Source organism: Carlito syrichta, unplaced genomic scaffold (genome assembly GCF_000164805.1).
Source record: "Carlito syrichta isolate Samal-C Ts95f unplaced genomic scaffold, Tarsius_syrichta-2.0.1 Scaffold111481, whole genome shotgun sequence".
Classification (NCBI taxonomy): Eukaryota; Metazoa; Chordata; class Mammalia; order Primates; family Tarsiidae; genus Carlito; species Carlito syrichta.
The window spans coordinates 343,181-362,127 of NW_007055577.1; the positions used below are offsets into that span (position 1 = coordinate 343,181).

The 18,947-nt window shown below is 36.9% G+C and overlaps 1 protein-coding gene across 5 annotated transcripts in view; it reads left to right on the forward strand.

Annotated features, from left to right (window-relative positions):
• Positions 1 to 18,947, forward strand: part of PLS3 (plastin 3) — a 90,952-nt gene that overhangs the window by 64,368 nt on the left and 7,637 nt on the right. For 3 of the 5 annotated variants that reach the window (XM_008069632.2, XM_021717976.1, XM_021717979.1), the window contains exons 4-11: positions 4,807 to 4,936; positions 5,421 to 5,553; positions 7,342 to 7,423; positions 8,194 to 8,359; positions 10,753 to 10,895; positions 15,113 to 15,208; positions 16,684 to 16,879; positions 18,238 to 18,316. In XM_008069632.2, the coding sequence (XP_008067823.1) occupies positions 4,807 to 4,936; positions 5,421 to 5,553; positions 7,342 to 7,423; positions 8,194 to 8,359; positions 10,753 to 10,895; positions 15,113 to 15,208; positions 16,684 to 16,879; positions 18,238 to 18,316 (1,025 nt within the window). Of the gene's footprint in view, positions 1 to 4,806; positions 4,937 to 5,420; positions 5,554 to 7,341; positions 7,424 to 8,193; positions 8,360 to 10,752; positions 10,896 to 14,811; positions 14,839 to 15,112; positions 15,209 to 16,683; positions 16,880 to 18,237; positions 18,317 to 18,947 lie in introns of all 5 variants that reach the window. The other 2 variants (XM_008069616.2, XM_008069625.2) reach the window with 1 other exon arrangement.

Consider the following 18,947-nt stretch of genomic DNA (forward strand, 5'->3'; position numbering starts at 1 on the left):
GTACCTGCATAATGAATATTTGTATACCTAACCCTGAATCGTACCCCACAATTTTAAAATAAAAAATTTAAAAGTTAAAGATAAAATAAAGAGGGGAAAAAAATACCCTTATGATTTTATTAATGTATTTATTTCCATTTAAGGCTGAGTTTGGCTAGATCTTATTAGACATTTCTTTCAGTATACTACAAACTAGTAATTAGTGCCTATATTCATCACAAACTTCCTAGCACTCTTATCCTCCTTTTCCATGGTTTATTTTTGCCCCAAGATAGCCAGAATGATAACATACACTCTCATCAATAACTGGATCAGTCTAGCAAGTGAATTTCTGATATGTTCTCTCCAATTAGAATGAACTCCTTTAGAACACTGTAGGAGTTCAAGAAGCAGATTGACCAAGTAATGATGTCTACTCAGCTGACAGTATTTTGGGAGGATGCTGATTGTTTTAAAAATGCAGACTTGTGACATAATTATAATGATATGGTTCTTGCCACTTTCTTCTGCGCTACTGATTTCTTCCCACTGTTTTTTTTTTTGTTGTTGTTGTTGTTGTTTTGTTTGTCTCCAGTTATGACCAAAGCCTTTTGTTTTGAGTTCTGTGTTCAATAGTAAGTTGCAGTTGATTTCCAGTTTGAGCACTTGCATGTCCTCTCATGTATCACTTGCTCCCCTTGTAACTGCATGTATAATTGTGAATTGAAAGCGGCTCAGAGAAGCAGCTCACTATGATTGGTTGTTCTTGATACAATTTACTCCTCATGATTTTTTAATTTACTAGAAAGAACAGACCTAAATCACTGGGATTTGCAGTGTGCCCGTCTTATTAAGGACAAAATTATGAACGTTTCTTTGGAAAAAAATCTTGGGGAAATTTTGAATTTTGTAGATTATGAAATGTGGCTTTTAGGTGAGGAGGTGTGATTCCCTTAGGATATTCTAAAAAAGAAAGAATATGCATAGTAATTTTGGCAATATCAGGGATTTTTAAAAAAATTAAACATGAGTGAGGACAATTTTAGATTAAAATATACTTATTTGTATTGGGAGGATCAATATGTTTACACACCTTCACTTTTCAAATTAAAAGAAACAAAAAAACATGGATTTCTGAAGGAGAAAGTGGCTTGCCCAATATTACACAGAAAACTAGTGGATTTTTCAAGGAACCTCTCAACTATTCAAGAAATTTGAAATATGAAGGATAGTAAAGCAACCTTCTTGAAGTTTCAGAATGATGTTACCATGACTGTACTGAAAGAAAGATGTTTAACTAAGTGTCTGTCCACTCCCATCTGCTGTGTCATCAGTGAAACATCTTAGAAACTATCAAACAAAATACAGGTAGAGCTTAGTTATCCAAGAAATAGAAAGTGTGTTATTCTTGTCAGGTATTAACATAAGGAAACAGAAATAAATATGCTCTATGGGTTTTTGCTTTTTCTTTGAATTGGAAAAAGACACAAGAGACAAACAAAATTAGTTATGTAAAATTTGGAGAACAATACGTAGAGGGCAGAAAAGAGCCCCAAAATTATATATAAACTTCAAAAGTGACAATTAAATTGAATATCCTGCTTTGTTTCTTCAAATCATTTCAAAACTAAGTGACTGAGTTTTTTTTACTTACAAGATAAGACTATTTTCTTCAATTGTTAAAGCCTGGTGTGGCAGGAAGTTCTTTCAGCAGAGATGGCTGCATGAAACTCTTATTTTCACAGTGAGAAACTTGCTCTTGCATAATGGTAATAAGTTGTTGACCCTTTTGTAGGACTTTTACTAATAGTACTGACGTCATAGGATTAAATAATGTAATCTATGTGCTTAGAGCAGGACTCATATTGTAAATCCTACGTAGGTGTTAGTTGTTGGGGGTAGTTATTTCTATTTTTTAAGAAAGCAGTGTTCTTTTCCAGTTATTACTAAAGTTTAGGCCTACAAAAGATTCCCAAAAAATGGAAAAATTCAAACCTGAATTTTTACTTTGGAAACAAGCCCCAAATACTGGAAGCCAATTTTTTTTTCCAATTCTTTCTGAAATCTTTCCTTCTTAAGTCATATGCCTCTGGATTGCTTTAGTTTTGGCCACTAGTCCTGGGTTGAGCTAACTCTGGGGTCAAAAGGATTTAGCTGGTTACTTGAGGGTCTTTGAGAGAAAGGCAATGAAACTTCTTTTGTAAAAAATAAGAAACATATATATTCCATAAAGGAGACTGAAAAGATATATAGAACAAGAGTGGATATTGCTTCCTGAGAAAAGTACCTGAGAAAAGTACCCCAGGAGTTTGCTCACAGATGATAAAGCAAGTTCTTCCTCGTGGAGGGAAAACAGCACAAAACAGTGAGCTCATGAGTATCACGACGGGCAGCTTTGAAAAGATTCATTGAGAAAACTCCAGCAAGTAGTCAGCCTTGTGCTATCACTGATTTCAGTGATTCTTGTTAGGCCAAAGCTTAAACTCAAATCGCTTTATCATCCACTCCAGCACTTTCTTTACTGAAATAGAAAGTAAAATACCAATTCTCATGCAGTGAATCAATTTAACCAATATACAAATCTTCGACTCTCACATATCATTTTTAATTTTTTTAAATCTAAGGATCAGAGGAAAATACTGTGAAACTGAAAATGTGAGCTTAGCTGAAATAATTTATTTTAAAATAGAAAATGAAGGCCATGTAACTTTTGTAAGACAATTGCAAATCAACAAATTTAATTACAACTTTACATGTCATTCCCAAGCATAGGGAGTTTTGATAAGTAATTGCATTAGGATATATAGCAAAAACATTCTTTTTAAAAAATTTGAATTATTTCTCTTTTCTGTGATGAATAAAAATTTGAATTTATTTTTCAGCTGAAATTGTGATCATTGAAACAGCCTAATTTTTGAAATAAATGATCCTTGAAGCAAAAGCACTTGTAATAAGAAAAACAACTTTTCCTCTCATTCTAAAACAGTAACACACATTTTTGTCACTGCAGTGATTGGTGGTATGTCAGGTATGAGGGAATGCACACCTTACAGACTTTAACTTAGTAGACAATGCTTTACTAAATGAAGTAGAGTTCAGAATGGGGTAGACTAGTGAATATTGTCTTTGTCAGAGCAGATGCATTACTATCAAAGGGGGACCTATGGGATCAAAATGCATTATAGTTAAGGCAAAGTTTGAGAAAAAAAATCAGATTGTAAGTAAAAATAATTTTAGTAATTTGAAAATTACCTAGAGTGTGTAAGTCAGGTCCACACTATTGATACTTAGCAAGAGCTAATAATGGCCTAGAGGAGAAAGGGTGATTTCCATTGGTTGTGTGCAGTATTTCAAGTAGTCAGTGTGTAGGTTTTTTGTCTATATTCAAAAACAGACACAGACACACAAACACTCACGCACATCTATTCTAAAATCTACTTCTGAAGTTAGAGGTATAGCACAAAATTGCAGCTATGGAAACTGAGTAAACTTGTTTTAGTAAAACTTAATTGCTTACTATTTTCCTAAATCAAATTGTATAAATCCAAGGAAAGTTGCGGCTTATGAAAGGTAACAGAAAGAGATTACACAGCAACTTTTCTACCAGTTACAAAAAGTCACTTTCTCTAGGTGAATTAGCTACACAAAGGTGCCCTCCTGGAAAGACTAAATAGCAAAAGGCACTCACTCCCTCTCCAGCCTGACAGTCTTGTGCAGACACAAAGCTTGGTTGGTATAGCATGGGCTGCATTTCAGCTTTGCTCGTGCTTGCTCTGACAGATGCAACCTGAACTGCTTTATATTGTGACCCTGTTCTATGAAGCTCAGACATAGACCACATCCTCCTGAGATGTGTTTATGAGTACATAATCAATAATACTAAAAAGCTTTTGAGTTGTGTTTGTTCAGCGACTTTTCCATTAGGTCTTAAGTTTCTTTTTGTAATTCTGATCAAAGAAAGTTTTATGAAGTTGCTACACCTTTCTTTTATTTTACTGGCGGTGACTAATTTAGCCATGCACATTTGGTAGATCAGGAACAAATTTGAGATTATGGAATTCCAGTGTTTCAGAAATATATAGACAGACCTTTAGAATGTTTACTCATTCAATCAAGTGGTTATATAGTACTAGGATGTGAAATTTTCTGTTACAACCTGATCTGTACAATTAGAATTTACAGGTAAACTTCTTTAACCATGTTCCTTACTGTGAAGAGAAGCTGAACTTCCTAAATGCCCCAACAAAAGAATCACTGAAAAGCCTCTTTTTGGTGTGTATTCTTGATTGTCATCTGTTACTGCCCACTTAACACCTTATTATTCTGTAACTTTTCAGCTTTTTACTTTGTAACTTATGACTGAATGAACTCTTACTGAGCTATCCCATTATACCAAAAAATAGCTTTTTGGTTGAGTCATAAAGTTTTCTCTTTCTTTGCACTAAGAATTGTGGTTAAAGAAGGAGGATCCTTCAGCCTTTTCTCTCCAGGAAAAGAACAAAGCCTTCTTTGTTCATAGAAAATTAACAGATTTACCTGTGCCTTTGAACCACGCTAGTTTTTGGCTTAAAGTGGATTCAGTGCATGTAGCACTTAATGTTTTTGACAAGCGTGTGCAATTGACATTCCTCCGCTTCATTTTCAGCAGTGGTATTGTCATACTTGTTTAGCATTTCAAAAAACTCAAGCCCAATTTTTCATATCTTTTAACACTCATCACCGGTGGAACAAAAGTCAGTGATCCAGATATAAAAGAAAATGAGCATGCTTATTGTTGTGCCTGATTTAAAAGTAGTTGTGAATCAACAAAATTATTTTAATTAATAGATTTTTCAAGAGGTCAAAAGCAGTGATATAGCCAAGACCTTCCGCAAAGCGATCAACAGGAAAGAAGGTATTTGTGCTCTGGGAGGAACTTCGGAGTTGTCCAGTGAAGGAACACAGCATTCTTACTCAGGTAACAGCTTCACAGGCATTAGGTTAACACAATGAACTAAGTAGGTGGATGCTGTAATGTTCCGGTGGGGCTCTAGAAAAATATTACCTCCTAAGTATCTGGGCTTGGGACTAATACATGTCATAAAGGCATTAAGGGTGTTTATTGTATGGCTTGTTAGCTTACAAGAGACATGATGCAATCCATGTAATGATAGGTTTTATTGCAGTGGAATTCTATAGTAACATAAATTTAGTTTTTAAGAAACTTCATAATTAACTTCTCTAAATACCAGATAACCTGTTCTGTTCTTTTTTGTTGTTATTGCTAATTTTGTAATTCCTAATAGCCACTGTGTTCTGTCCAAGTGTCTGGGTTTCCAAAGAGTTGTAGCCGCATGTTTGTGATCTATTAACTTTCAGCACTACTGCACAACTATTTTAAGCTTTGTTGTCAAATAGTTAACTTAGACTGTGAACTAATGTGCTATTTAACATAATTTTAGAGGAAGAAAAATATGCTTTTGTTAACTGGATAAACAAAGCTTTGGAAAATGATCCTGATTGCAGACATGTTATACCAATGAACCCAAACACTGATGACCTGTTCAAAGCTGTTGGTGATGGAATTGTGCTTTGGTAAGACGTTAGCTTGTTTTATATTCAGATTTCCAAAAATAGTCTTTCACATAATTGATGTATTTGTTTCTGAATGCTTGACGACTTCACCTCAGGAAGTAATAAGAATGGAAAATTATCCTGGTCCTGCCTTTTTTATCTCCAGGTCTGCCATGAACCTAAAACTCAGTTATAGATTGGGGACCTCTTTATAGAGAGGCTCTCAGCTTCCAATTTCTTCCCATCCCTGAGCAAGCAGAACATTACAACTTTGTTGAACTTAAGTATGTCAGTATCTATTTATTCTAAAGTACCATAGCTTCCAAAAGAAAAAAGGAGGCTATTCGTCAGTTCTCACTCTCCAATGACCTATTTGTGAAAAATGCTTTTGTCACTGCTGCTGCCTCAGAACCAACAGTATCTTGGCTGAAATAAGATTATCAACTGTCAGTTGATGTTCCTATTTGAGAGGCAGTGTCACGCAGTGGTTAAGAGCATGCTTCATAATCAGTCTGCCTGGGTTCATATGTAGTCCCGCCACTCTGTAGCTGTGCATCTGTGATCAAGATACCCTTTGCATTTCAATTTCCATCTGTTATAATCTCCACATTTTATACTTACCTCACAGGGCTGTTGTAAGCATTAAGTTACTATATAGAGAGTGCTTAGAACACTGCAATAGATATATTTCAGATAACAGTGTATGATATATAAAATTCTTTTTTGCTATAATGCCATTTCAGTTGTTTGAAAAGCTGGTTTTTTAAATGTGTAAGATGTTCGCTTTTTGTTCCATTCACAGGCACTAAAGAAATAATTTTCCATATGTTTTAATAAATAGAGATAATCATATGGAACTGTTTATTTAATACTTAAATTGTTCATGAAAAGAAGCATGGTTTTTTTCTATGCAAAATAAAATGTTTTAAGGCTGTATTATGAACATCTAAGATGTTGGAGCTAGGCACAGGGGGAGACTAAGGTGGGAGGATCACTTGAGGCCAGGGGTTTGAGACCTGCCTGAACAACATAGCAAGACCCAATCGCTAAAAAAAATTTTTTTTTTAATTAGGCAGGTGTGGTGGCGTGTGCCTGTAGTCTCAGCTACTCCAAAGACTGAGGCAGGGGATCACTTGAGCCCAGGAGTTTGAGGCTGCATTGAGCTATGATCATGCCACTGCACTCTCGACAGGGTGACAGAGCAAGACCCTGCCTCAAAAATAGAAGAAAATAAAGCGTTAGAGTCTAAATACAATTTTAACAAATGAAATTTTTCCTAGTAAGTCACAGATTGTAGCCTAACTAAAATAATCTTTCTGTCACCACCATACTACCAACACCAGTCTGGCTCATTATTGGGACACTCAGTAAACATTTGGTAAATGAAAGAATCTCATACTCAACTAATTTTACTGCTTTTTGGGTAAATGGTAGTTTTTAACTGTGAATTACATAATTTGGAAAAGATTCATTTTTGATGTGGGAGTTTATGTTTTTAACATTTATTCAATAAAGTTTTTTTCAATATCCAAGTTATTCATTCTCATGAGATAATGTAAAAAACAAAAGATCAAAATGAGAAAGCCTGTCCCATTCCTCTACTCAGACATACTCTATGTTTATGTAAACACTTGATCTTTTTTTAAAATTTGCATTTTCCATATGTATAGTTTTTGTGATCAACATGATGAAAGTCATCTATTTGCATTTATTTTTAATTACATGAAAGACATAATAAGCCTTAAGATGTATGTGACTATTTATAGACTTTAAAAGTAAATCAACTCATTTTTTTCATTTTTGTTTCAGTAAAATGATCAACCTTTCAGTTCCTGATACAATTGATGAAAGAGCAATCAACAAGAAGAAACTTACACCCTTCATCATTCAAGTATGTGTTGTTCTCCCTGCCCTCATTCATGAAATTACTTTCTGAGGACCTGTCCTACAGACTTTAAACTCTGAGCTCTATGTATTCTCAATTCATCCTCATAACACCACAGAGTTTGGGATTATCATCCAGATTGTACAGACGGAACTGTGACTCAGAAAGGTTTCCAAGCTTGCCTGAAGTTAATGTTGGAACTGAGATTCAAATAAGTCTAACTCCATTTCATTTCATAATGTGTTCAAACATTGCAGAAATAAAAATATTTAAGCTCTTTAACTGGTATGCTTAAGGACCAGAACATTTTTTTTAGTCTATCAAATGAGTACTAGACTATTAGCAAAATTCCCTCAGCAAGAGCACACCTTGGGATGTGGACATTGATAACTTACAGAATTCTTTCAGATATATGCAGTACTATCAGATTCTGGTTTAGACATTTTTAGAATTACAACACTTTAGTCATGTGGATATATTTACTCTGGTCACTCAGCTTTTTTCTTCAGTGTCAGTATACTTCAAAAGGGACCAAATAAAAGCACCAAGTTAATTTTCTGTGGAATTCTGCAGAATACAATAGCAATAAGGCTGAAATTTGTTTTAGCTATCCTTTTTAACACCAAAGTCTGAAATTTGTTTTCTGTGGATCATATATGAATGATTAGTATGGGGTATTAATTTCCTCATTGAGTGTTATTTTCAGTGAAAGGAGAAGTAGACTGCTAAGAAATGGAAAGGTCAAGAAGCAAGCATGTAATTTGGCTATCTTGCAGGAAAACTTGAACTTGGCACTGAACTCTGCTTCTGCCATTGGATGTCACGTAGTGAACATTGGTGCAGAGGATTTGCGGGCTGGGAAACCTCATCTGGTGTTGGGACTGCTTTGGCAGATCATTAAGATCGGCTTGTTCGCTGATATTGAATTGAGCAGGAATGAAGGTAATGGAACATGATGATTATTTTGAAAGTTGTTTGTTGGTTATTTTTTTCTAGTCAAGCAGATTGTCATGCTTTTACTTAATTGAAGTGATTAGATGATGATAATTAGAATTAATATAAGGTAATGCTATGGAATTATTTTGGAGAACAGCCTATTTATCTAACTTTCTTCTTTAGCAGGAATTCACAGCTATCTGGCACTTTACAATTCATTTTACTAAAGACACACAAAAGCACAGAAAGATTAAGGAATTTTGCTGAGCTCCTCAAACTTGATATCTATTATTTTCTGCTCTGCCTACATAACCCCCAACCCCTTCACCCTCGCCACCTTCAGCTCCACCATTGTGCACATTCTCCTGTTATTTCCTGAACCAGCAGAAGTATCTTCCTTTCTACTGCATAGGTTTTTATTTTTATTTTTTTTCAGTTGGAAGTTATCAATTTTATTTTCTCAGATCTATAAAATAAGTGTATTTTAGATTACATATCTATATATGTGGGTATACTATCTATAGTGATTTAAATATAATTACATGTATATGTATAGTTATATGCATATATATTACTATCATTCAGGTATAATGATTAATGATTACTGTTAATAACTGAAAAGTGTGTACCATTTACATGAAAATCACTAACAGTATATACCACATAGGTTTTTAAATCACATTGTGGAATTGCAGAATGTCTGAGCATCTGTCACTCTGTTCTCTTCAGGTCCTAGGAAGTACTACATGATCGCCTCCCCATAAGGTTGAAAATATTGAGTAATCACTCCAAATACTCAGATTTCATTCCAGAGATCCTTAGCATCACCATAACCAGTTACTTTAGGGGGAGAGTATAGATTTGGGATTCTCAGTATTGTCAAGGTCTCATCATGTCTTCCAGGAGTCTTATTTTGCACATTTATCCAGTATAAGGTTTTTTTGCACCCCCTCCCCTTTTTTTAAAATAGAGACAGGGTCTCACTCTGTTGCCCAGGCTGGAGTGCAGTGGTGCAATCATAGCTCACTGTTACTTTGAATTCCTGGGCTCAAGGGATCCTCCCGCATCAGCCTCCTGAGTAGGTGAGGCTGCAGGTGCTTGCTCCACCATGCCTGGCTAATTTTTTAAAAATTTTTTGTAGAGACGAGGTCTAATTATGTTGCCCTGGCTGGTCTTGAACTCCTGCCTCAGCCTTCCAGAGTGCTGGAATAACAGGCATGAGCTACTACGCTTGGCCCTTTTTTGCCTGGACCATTTTTGTACTTTTTTTGCACTAAAGTTCATTTAAAAAGGAAAAGGAGAAAACAAGATGAAATGACACTGGCTCATATAATAAATTAAATGATTTATCTTTACAAGGCCTCAGGTGTATAGGTGTTGGTCTGTTAAATGCTTTCTGGCCTTTAATTTGGTGGAGGTGGGGCGCAGAAGGAGGGCTTGGTACAGTGGCTGTGGTACCTTTGCTCTTGCTTACATCCCTTAGTGCCAAAGGAACATGTCATAAAGCCAAGTCCATCAAAGATGAAATTTGCTAGCTGGGCGTGGTGGCACATGCTTGTAGTTCCAGCTACTTGGATGGCTGAGGTGGAAGGATCGCCTGAACCCAGCAGGTCGAGGTTGTGTTGGCCGTGAGTGTGCCACTGCACTCCAGCCTGGGTGACAGAGTGAGACTCCAACTCAAAAAAAAAAAGAAGTGCTAAATAAGAACAATTCATATAAGTATATGATATAATGTGAAAATGTTCTATACATATAAGCATATGACATAATGTGAAAATGTTAAAATTAAAAGGCATAACCTTATTTAGTATTTGGAATGTGACAAATAATAGAGAAAAGAATAAATAAATTATAATATTATATTACCTATTATGTAATATTTGCTATGCATTCTCATAATAACATGTCTCTATCTGTATGACCTTGTTTGTTTTATAATTACCTACTTATACATTTACCTTTTTTTTTTTTGAGTCAGAGTCTCACTCTGACGCCCAGGCTGGAGTGCAGTAGCACTCTCAGGGCCACCGCAGCCTTGACCTGCTGTGCTCAGATGATTCTTCTGCCTCAGCCCTCCAAGGAGCTGGAATCATGCCCAGCTAATTTTTGATTTATTGTAGAGATGAAGTCTCACCAAGTTTCCTAGTCTGGTCTTGAAACTCCTAAGCTCAGGCAATCCTCTCACTTCCACCTCCCAAAGTGCTGGGATTACAGGCGTGAGCCACCATTCCTGGTCATACATTTATCTTTTGATTAGATTATGATATTTTGAAACCAGGAGCTATGTCATGCTAGTTTTTTTGCACTTCTATTACTTAACACGGTGTCAAAAGACTGTATGAACTTGGCATGATCATTACTATATCATATATTGATTGTGAGCTTTTTTTTTCTTCTAGCCTTGGCTGCTTTGCTCCGAGATGGCGAGACTTTGGAGGAACTTATGAAATTGTCTCCAGAAGAGCTTCTGCTTAGATGGGCAAACTTTCATTTGGAAAACTCGGGCTGGCAAAAAATCAACAACTTTAGTGCTGACATCAAGGTAACTGCAAAAAAACCATAACACTTTTGGGGGATATAAGGGCTTGGGGGATTTCATCCAAGCCGAACAGAGGGAAAATCTAACACTTTATCACCAAGGCTTGTTGCCTCTTGGTCCTGATGGTGTATATCAGCGGAGAGATAGAGCCAGGTAAGAGCATGGGCACCGAGTCTCCATTTCATTTCGTGGAAAAGGGGAAAAGTATTAGAATGTTAATTTTTCATATCTTGCCTACTGTTGAACATGGAGTATGGAAGGATGGTACATGGCTATTTTATTCCTGCCTTTCCTAGGCCTCAGTGTACCTTTTAGTAAAGAGCTAGATGAGAGAGGAAAGGCCTCAAGATTTCCCCTTTACCTTTCTTTTTTTTTATTTTTTATTTTTGTCGATAAATATAAAAAATATTTATTGTGGATTCAAGAACAATTTATCATAGACCAGGTAAAATTAACTTCTGGTATGATTATAATCTATCACTAATATAATTAATTACATTATTTTATTTTGTACTGAGTTTGCATATTTCTTCTGTTTCTGGAACATTTGTTTATTATTTGCTTGTTTGCTTTTAAATATATGTACTATTCCCAGAATAACATTTTTTTCATAGTATATATTTCAAACAGTATGATAAAAGAAAGAGCAGATAAATGAGTGGTATATGTACAAGGATGTTTCCCTTGAATATTTAGTCTGGTGCTCTTGAGGCAGTGTAGCAAAGTGACTGAGAACACAAACCACAGACAGACCGTCCGGGTTCATAGTCTCATTGTGTGTGTGTTAACACTGTGAGCCTGTACACTGCACTTGACATCTCTATGCCTTGGTTTCCACATCTGGAAATGGGGAGAATAATAGTGCCTGTCTCACTGGATTTTTGTTATGACCCCCCTCACCTTTCTTATTTGGTTCTCTCGTGTCATATTCTCCCAACTTGAAATGTGAGTTTCTTGAGGGTCGTGATGAGCTTATTTGTGTCTGTGTCTCCTACCTCAGCTCCTGCCCCAAGAACCCCCTACTGAATCCAACTTCTAACATAGTATCTGGTTCATAAAGACCCTTAAATATTTCTTGTGCTGAATTGAATTTTTGCACTCATTGTTCACCATAAGCAGTGGGGGAAAAAACTAGCAATGGAGGAAGATGTTGGTAGCATCATTTATCACATGTTGTCTTTAGCCTCATGCAGAGAAGGCCACATAGCAAACATGGCGGGGCTCTCATTAAGTGCCTCAGCCGTCTCTGAAATCCAGTTGTTGGGACACGGGGAACAAACTTGAGGATCTTCATCAAATGTCACTGACCAGCAAGGCCAAAACAATAATCTGTGATCATATCAGTTTGTTCAGTGATGAGAGGAATCAGTGGAATACTTGTACTAATTTCATCCATGAAAATGAAGGCTTGCCAGGTGCAGTGTCTCACGCCTGTAATCCCATCACTTTGGGAGGCCGAGACAAGAGGACTACCTGAGTCCAGGGGTTTGAGACCAGTCTGGGCAACATGGCAAGACCTTGTTTCCACAATAAATCAAAAAAATTAGCCAGGCGTGGTGGTGCGCACCCGTGGTTCCAGCTACTTGGAATGCTGAGGCAGAAGGATTACCTGAGCCCGGCAGGTTGAGGATGCAGTGGCCATGAGCATGCCACTGTACTCCAGCCTGGGGGACAGAGTGAGACTCCGAATCAAAAATAAAACAGAAAATGAAGTCTAGCCCCCAATTTACAAGATCATCTGACATCACCACCTCTATTAACTTATACAACTTGTTTGGCCAGGTATATTTTGTTTCATGCACTGGATGTGTTCCTGAAAGCCATTTATAAATGGATTTTATGTATTGGGACATATGTTAAATGAACAGAAGGAAATTTATTTTTGTAATGGAGGCTGCTTTGAATCCTTTTAAAAGGCAAGGAATTGTGTAATAATGCAAAACCTAACTTCTAATTTATCTATATTCAAGTTTAAAATTTGAGGGTAGTAAATACAGACTCTACTGGGTCTGCTCTTGACCTGTTCTTCTCAAGTGCATAGATTATAAGTTGTTCAGCTGTCTTCAGCAGGTAATTGGAAGTGAAAGCACTTTCCCAGCTGTAGAGCACAATTCCTTAGAAGGAGGTATACCCTATGGCCCCTAATGACAAGATCTGGGTCGGCATGTTATGAATTGCTCTGAAATGGCTTTCACACACCTGATTTTCCTCATTCTTAGAAAGATTTATGGCAATGAGTTTCAAAATCACCTGGTAGCTGATTTAAGATGGAGCTTTCTGAGCAGCTCCCAGAGATTCATATCTGATAGCTCTGGGGTTGGATTCAGCAATTCACATACTGAGCAATTTCCTCAGGGGATTAGGATGCATATGGTCCTGAGAGGACTATGAGGAACACTGTTTTATGGCCTGTCTTGGAGTTTCAAGGCCCAGTAATAAAAAGAAAAACAAAACTATCCACCCAGCATGGTGGCTCACAGTTGTAATTACTCTCAGGACTTTGGGTGGTCGAGGTGAGAAGATTGTATGAGCCCAGGAGCTCCAGACCAGCCTAGGCAATACAGCGAGACTTTGTCTCTATAAAAAATAGAGGCCGGGCGCAGTGGCTGACGCCTGTAATCCCAGCACTTTGGGAGGCTAAGGCAAGAGGATTGACTGAGCCTAGGGGCTCTAAACCAGCCTGGGCAACATGGAGAGACTTCACCTCTACAGTAAACAAAAAAATTATCCAGGCAAGGTGGTGCATGTCTGTGGTTCCAGCTAATTGGAAGGATGAGGTGGAAGGATCACCTGAGCCCAGCAGGTCAAGGCTGCAGTGGCCATGAGCGTGTCACTGCACTCCATCCTGGGAAACAGAGTGAGACTCCAACTCAAAAAAATAAATAATAAAATAATATAAAAATTTTAAAAAGAAAGAAATGAGCTAGATATGGTGGTGTGTGCCTACAGTCCCAGCGACTTGAGAGGCTGAAGAGGGAAGAACACCTGAGCCTAGGAGGTCGAGGCTATGGTGAGTCATGAGCATACCACTGCACTCCAACCTGGGAGACAGAGTGAGACACTAACCCAGTAAATATATAAATAGATAAACAAATAATTTTTGAAAAAAAAAAACTATCATAGCTGGAAAGGTGGTCTTTAGATATGGCAAGATTATGAAATCTTGACTCAAGCTTCTGTCTTCTAGCATTCCACAGAGGCAGGAATTTACTTGGACTCTTTTTTTTGAGTTGGAGTCTCACTCACGCTCACAGCCACTGCAACCTCGACCTACTGAGCTCAGGCAATCCTTCTGCCTTAGCCTTCCAAGTAGCTGGAACTACAGGCATGTGCCATCATGCCCAGCTAATTTTTTGATCTACTGTAGAGACGAGGTCTCGCCAAGTTGCCCAGACTGGTCTCGAACCCTTGAACTCAGGCAGTCCTCTCGCCTGGGCCTCCCAAAGTGCTGGGATTAGAAGTTTGAGCCACTGTCTCCAGTGTGAAGACTTTTAATAAGCGTCTGTGCTAGTGCAGTGTTTCAAGCTGTGTTCTGTGGAGTTGTCCACACAGCCTGAATTCACTCAGCCCACCCCCATTATGAGCAGCTCCACTGTTTTACCTATTAGAATTCTGAGAAAACAACGTTCAAGTGATTAAACAAGTCCACGGACTTTAAACAAAAGGAGAAGTTTGTTTTGTTAAGTATATTCACATCATAAAGGGTTAAATGTTATTTTGGTAACAAGTGTTCATCATTTAAGACTTTTATATCATTTAAATTTACAATTAAATATATCTTTAACATAGCTAATCTCTTCTCCATAGGTTGTGGTACATATTGTGCTTTGAAATGATGTAACTTGTTTATTTTCTCTTTCCCTATGCTTCGTGGATTTCTGCTCTTCTACTTTTTTTTATGCTTGTTTTGTCTATCAAGCTTATTGACTTCAGTAATTCAGTGAAGGTACAGAACTAGTTATATGTTTATTAGCATTATTGTATTGACAACTTTGATAAATTGTAAAATCGTGTCAAAATCCAGTTCATCCATATGCAAGACAGATACAAGGCCAGATAGATGGACTTTTCTGAGGAAGAGACTTGTTAAATTAGAAGACAGAAATGTGTGCCATATATTCTCGCAAAATCCAATGCAAATAGCCTTGTAAACATAGGACAATAGGATACATTCATTCTTTGTAAATGTGATCTCACTGACATTTTCAATTCATTTGTAGGATTCCAAAGCCTATTTCCATCTTCTCAATCAAATTGCACCAAAAGGACAAAAGGAAGGTGAACCACGGATAGATATTAACATGTCAGGTTTCAATGTAAGTATGGGTGCTCTTTTGAAATCTACAGTCTTATCAAATTGTTGTCAATTTCTTCTTAATACAGTAATTTTTATAATTATATATAGTGATGTTGGCAATTTGAAGCATTATTTTAACATGTATTACTGTACATGTAATTCAGAATTAAAATAAACTAGCTTTGATCTATTTTTATTGTTTATTAGTGAGTTCCATAAGTATGGTGGCATTGGTTTATATAGATGGCATAATATATTCAAAGCAAGTATGGGCAAATAAGCTAGAGACTAACCCTTTTCAAGTATTTGTATTATAACCACAGTAATAGATTTAATAACTACAGATTCATATATACATCTATAATATTTCTGTGCTGAGAGTAACATGAATATGTTTACCAACTCCTGATCTGTGAAATCCGGTTGAGAATTACTGTCAGGGATTATGTTCCCTGGTTATGCCACTGATTTGTTCAGTTACCTTGGACAAGTCCTTCTTAAAATTGGATCTCACTTTGCTCATCCATAAAGTAAGGAGTTGAGTTCTTGTACCCATGAGATAAGGAATGCATTCTACTAACTAACAAAAATCCACATATCTAGCCTATTATGCAATAGGATTGAGTGGATTATATTGGCTAAAACGTTTTGACTCCCCTTATCAGAACTGAATTTGTAACTGGCTTGTGTGTTTATATTTCTGTCTGTATGTTAAACGCAAAACTCAACTCAGGTTGATCTTGGGAGGCATGAGGGGCCACCCTGTGCCTTAAGGGAGTTTCTGGGATGGCCAGCCAGGTGGTCTTATACCTGGGTAAATAACATCAGTCTACTAATTGATTTTAATACAGCCTTTCTCTAGTCAGTTCTTCCTGATTGATCTTAAAGCACTCCTTCCTTCCTTCATCTCCTCCCTCTTCAGAATCTGTCAAGCATTCCCATTGACTAAAATTCAGTCTAAAATGCTCTGCTTAGCACTTAAAGCCCCATGCAACCTTGCTCCATTCCTCCTAGTCAGTGTGATTTCCCACAAGTCTCTACCCTCCAAGCCTCCCTTTCAACCTCCACCCAGGTGCTTCAGTTTTCTCCGAACATTCATTTTACATCTGAGCTCACCTTTGCTCATACATTTCCCTTGTTTTTCAGTCTCCTTTATCTCACACCTTCTTTAGGGCTTAATTTTAAGATCTGAACAGTTTTGACTTTTTTTTCCCCTGGTATTTCCAATTTAACTTTTAATACAGTTGAGTTACATATACTCAGCAATTAGCTATGTGATCTGGCGCCATCTAGGGTATTCTAAAGGTACTGCATATGCAGCGGAGCCTTTCTTTTTTTTTTTTTTTTTTTTTTTGCATTCAAAACAATTTTATAATAAGTACCATATGTTGGCTAAAAGAAAGTAGAATTGTATACCCAGGCTATGATTGCAGGGAAAATTTCTATATTTTTAGTTTGGCCTTTGAAAAATGTCTTCTTATTTTGCTTCAACAGGAAACAGATGATTTGAAGAGAGCTGAGAGTATGCTTCAACAAGCAGATAAGTTAGGTTGCAGACAGTTTGTAACCCCTGCTGATGTTGTCAGTGGAAACCCCAAACTCAACTTAGCCTTTGTGGCCAACCTGTTTAATAAATACCCGGCACTAACTAAGCCAGAGAACCAGGATATTGACTGGACTCTATTAGAAGGTAACTGAAAGCTTCTCGAATTTTAATATTTAGAACTATAGCGTGGAAATGCATAGGCCACAATGATTTTATAATCTTGACTTAATAAGTTCTTTATCCGCTTTCCTTTAGCAGATATCTGCTAGATGTAGACATAAGTGCTAAGTAAAAAATTGGCAGAAAGGGATGATACAAGTGAGTGTTTAAACTAGTCTAGGGTCGGCCAGCCATGGTGGCGCATGCCTGTAATCCCAGCACTTTGGAAGGTGGAGGCAAGAGGATTACCTGAGTCCAGGGATTTGAGACCAGCCTGGGCAACTTGACGAGACCTCGTCTCTACGATAAATCAAAAAAATTGCCGGGCATGGTGGCGCACGCCTGTGGTTCCACCTAATCAGAAGGCTGAGGCGGAAGGATCACCTGAGCCCTGCAGGTTGAGGTTGTGGTGGCCTTGAGTGTGCCACTGCACTCCAGACTGGGCAACAGAGTGAGACTCCAACTCAAAAAAAATTTTTTTAATTAAAAAATAAATAAAGTAGTCTAGGGTCACTTAATGTAAAGTCACTTAGTAAATCAATACTTCATTTTAATATTTAGTTAGACCACTTTTGAAACCTCTCACCAGAAAAATGCACATATACTTCAGTTTGACCTGTAAATTTCTAGTATTTATATTTCATTCTTCCATAGTCAGACTAACTGGAAACAGCTCTAGCTCCTTTCACCTTTACCTTCTCAAAAAATAAATAATATATTGTAAGTATTTGTGTAAGTTTGGAAAAAGCAGACTTTTTCTAGATTATATATGTGTAAAGTGTAGTATATATAAATTAACAAATGCTAACAGTAATGCATTGGGTGTCCACTGGCATTACTATACAACCTTTAAGTTTTGGACTTTTGAAGTTTCCAGTAATGTGTTGCTTTAACATAGGCTTGTAAGAGTAGTTATCATGTGTAGTTTGGTATTTTAAAGTGGGTAGAGGAAAAACATAAATTCATATGAGTATAGGTTCATATCGCCGTAGCTAAGTTTTAAAAATAATCACTAAATGATGACATCGGTTTCTTTGAGTTATGCAGATGTAAGGACAAATTTAAAAAGGATTAGAGGAGGACATTATTAAAAGTTCATAAACCTAAATTGCTTAACTGGCTATAATAAGATTATATTCATTAATTTCAAAATAAATTCAACAATTTAAAAAATAAACATGTTTCTAGAGAGAATGCATTTAAAGAGAATGCTTGCAAATTTCTATTCGGGAAAACTTCTAGATCTGAATACAGCAGATAAAATAATCTTATACATGGATGGCACTGCATGAACATATACAAAGTATTTAATGAATCAATAAATTTTGTGAATATTTTAATAGGAGAAACTCGTGAAGAAAGAACCTTCCGTAACTGGATGAACTCTCTTGGCGTTAATCCCCACGTAAACCATCTTTATGCGTAAGCCTTCCTACTGCTATTATAAATACTTATATACATCATGAATGAATGCTACATGAATAATGATGACTATAACAATTTTCTAAGTGTTAGTTTGTAGTGATTATTTATATTGGAAAATGTTGAGGTGTGATTCTGTCATCATTTTACAAATCCACAAAATCCCAAATTATTTTTTTATATGAACATTAACTGTAAGTGATAGAATATATGCATGCCTTTATAGTACCCTAGGGAACAGATACTTTATACTTTGAAACAGAGAAAAGGGAGCCCTTTAAGCAGACCATCCATGATGCCTCAGGGCCTTTGGCTCACTGTTTTCTCAACCTGGAATATTCTTTGCTCACATGTAATGGCTCACACCCTTACTATATTCCAGCCGTTGATTCAGAGATTTCTTTTTTGAGTCAGAGTCTTACTCTGTCATCCAGGCTGGAGTACAGTGGCAGGCTTACAGCTACCGCAGCCTTGATCTGCTGGGCTCAAGCGATCATCCTTCAGCCTCAGCCTTCCAAGTAGCTGGAAATACAGGCACACACCACCACACTCAGCTAATTTTTTTATTTATTGTAGAGACAAGGTCTCACCCAGTTACCCAGGATAGTCTCGAACTCCTGGGCTCAGGCAA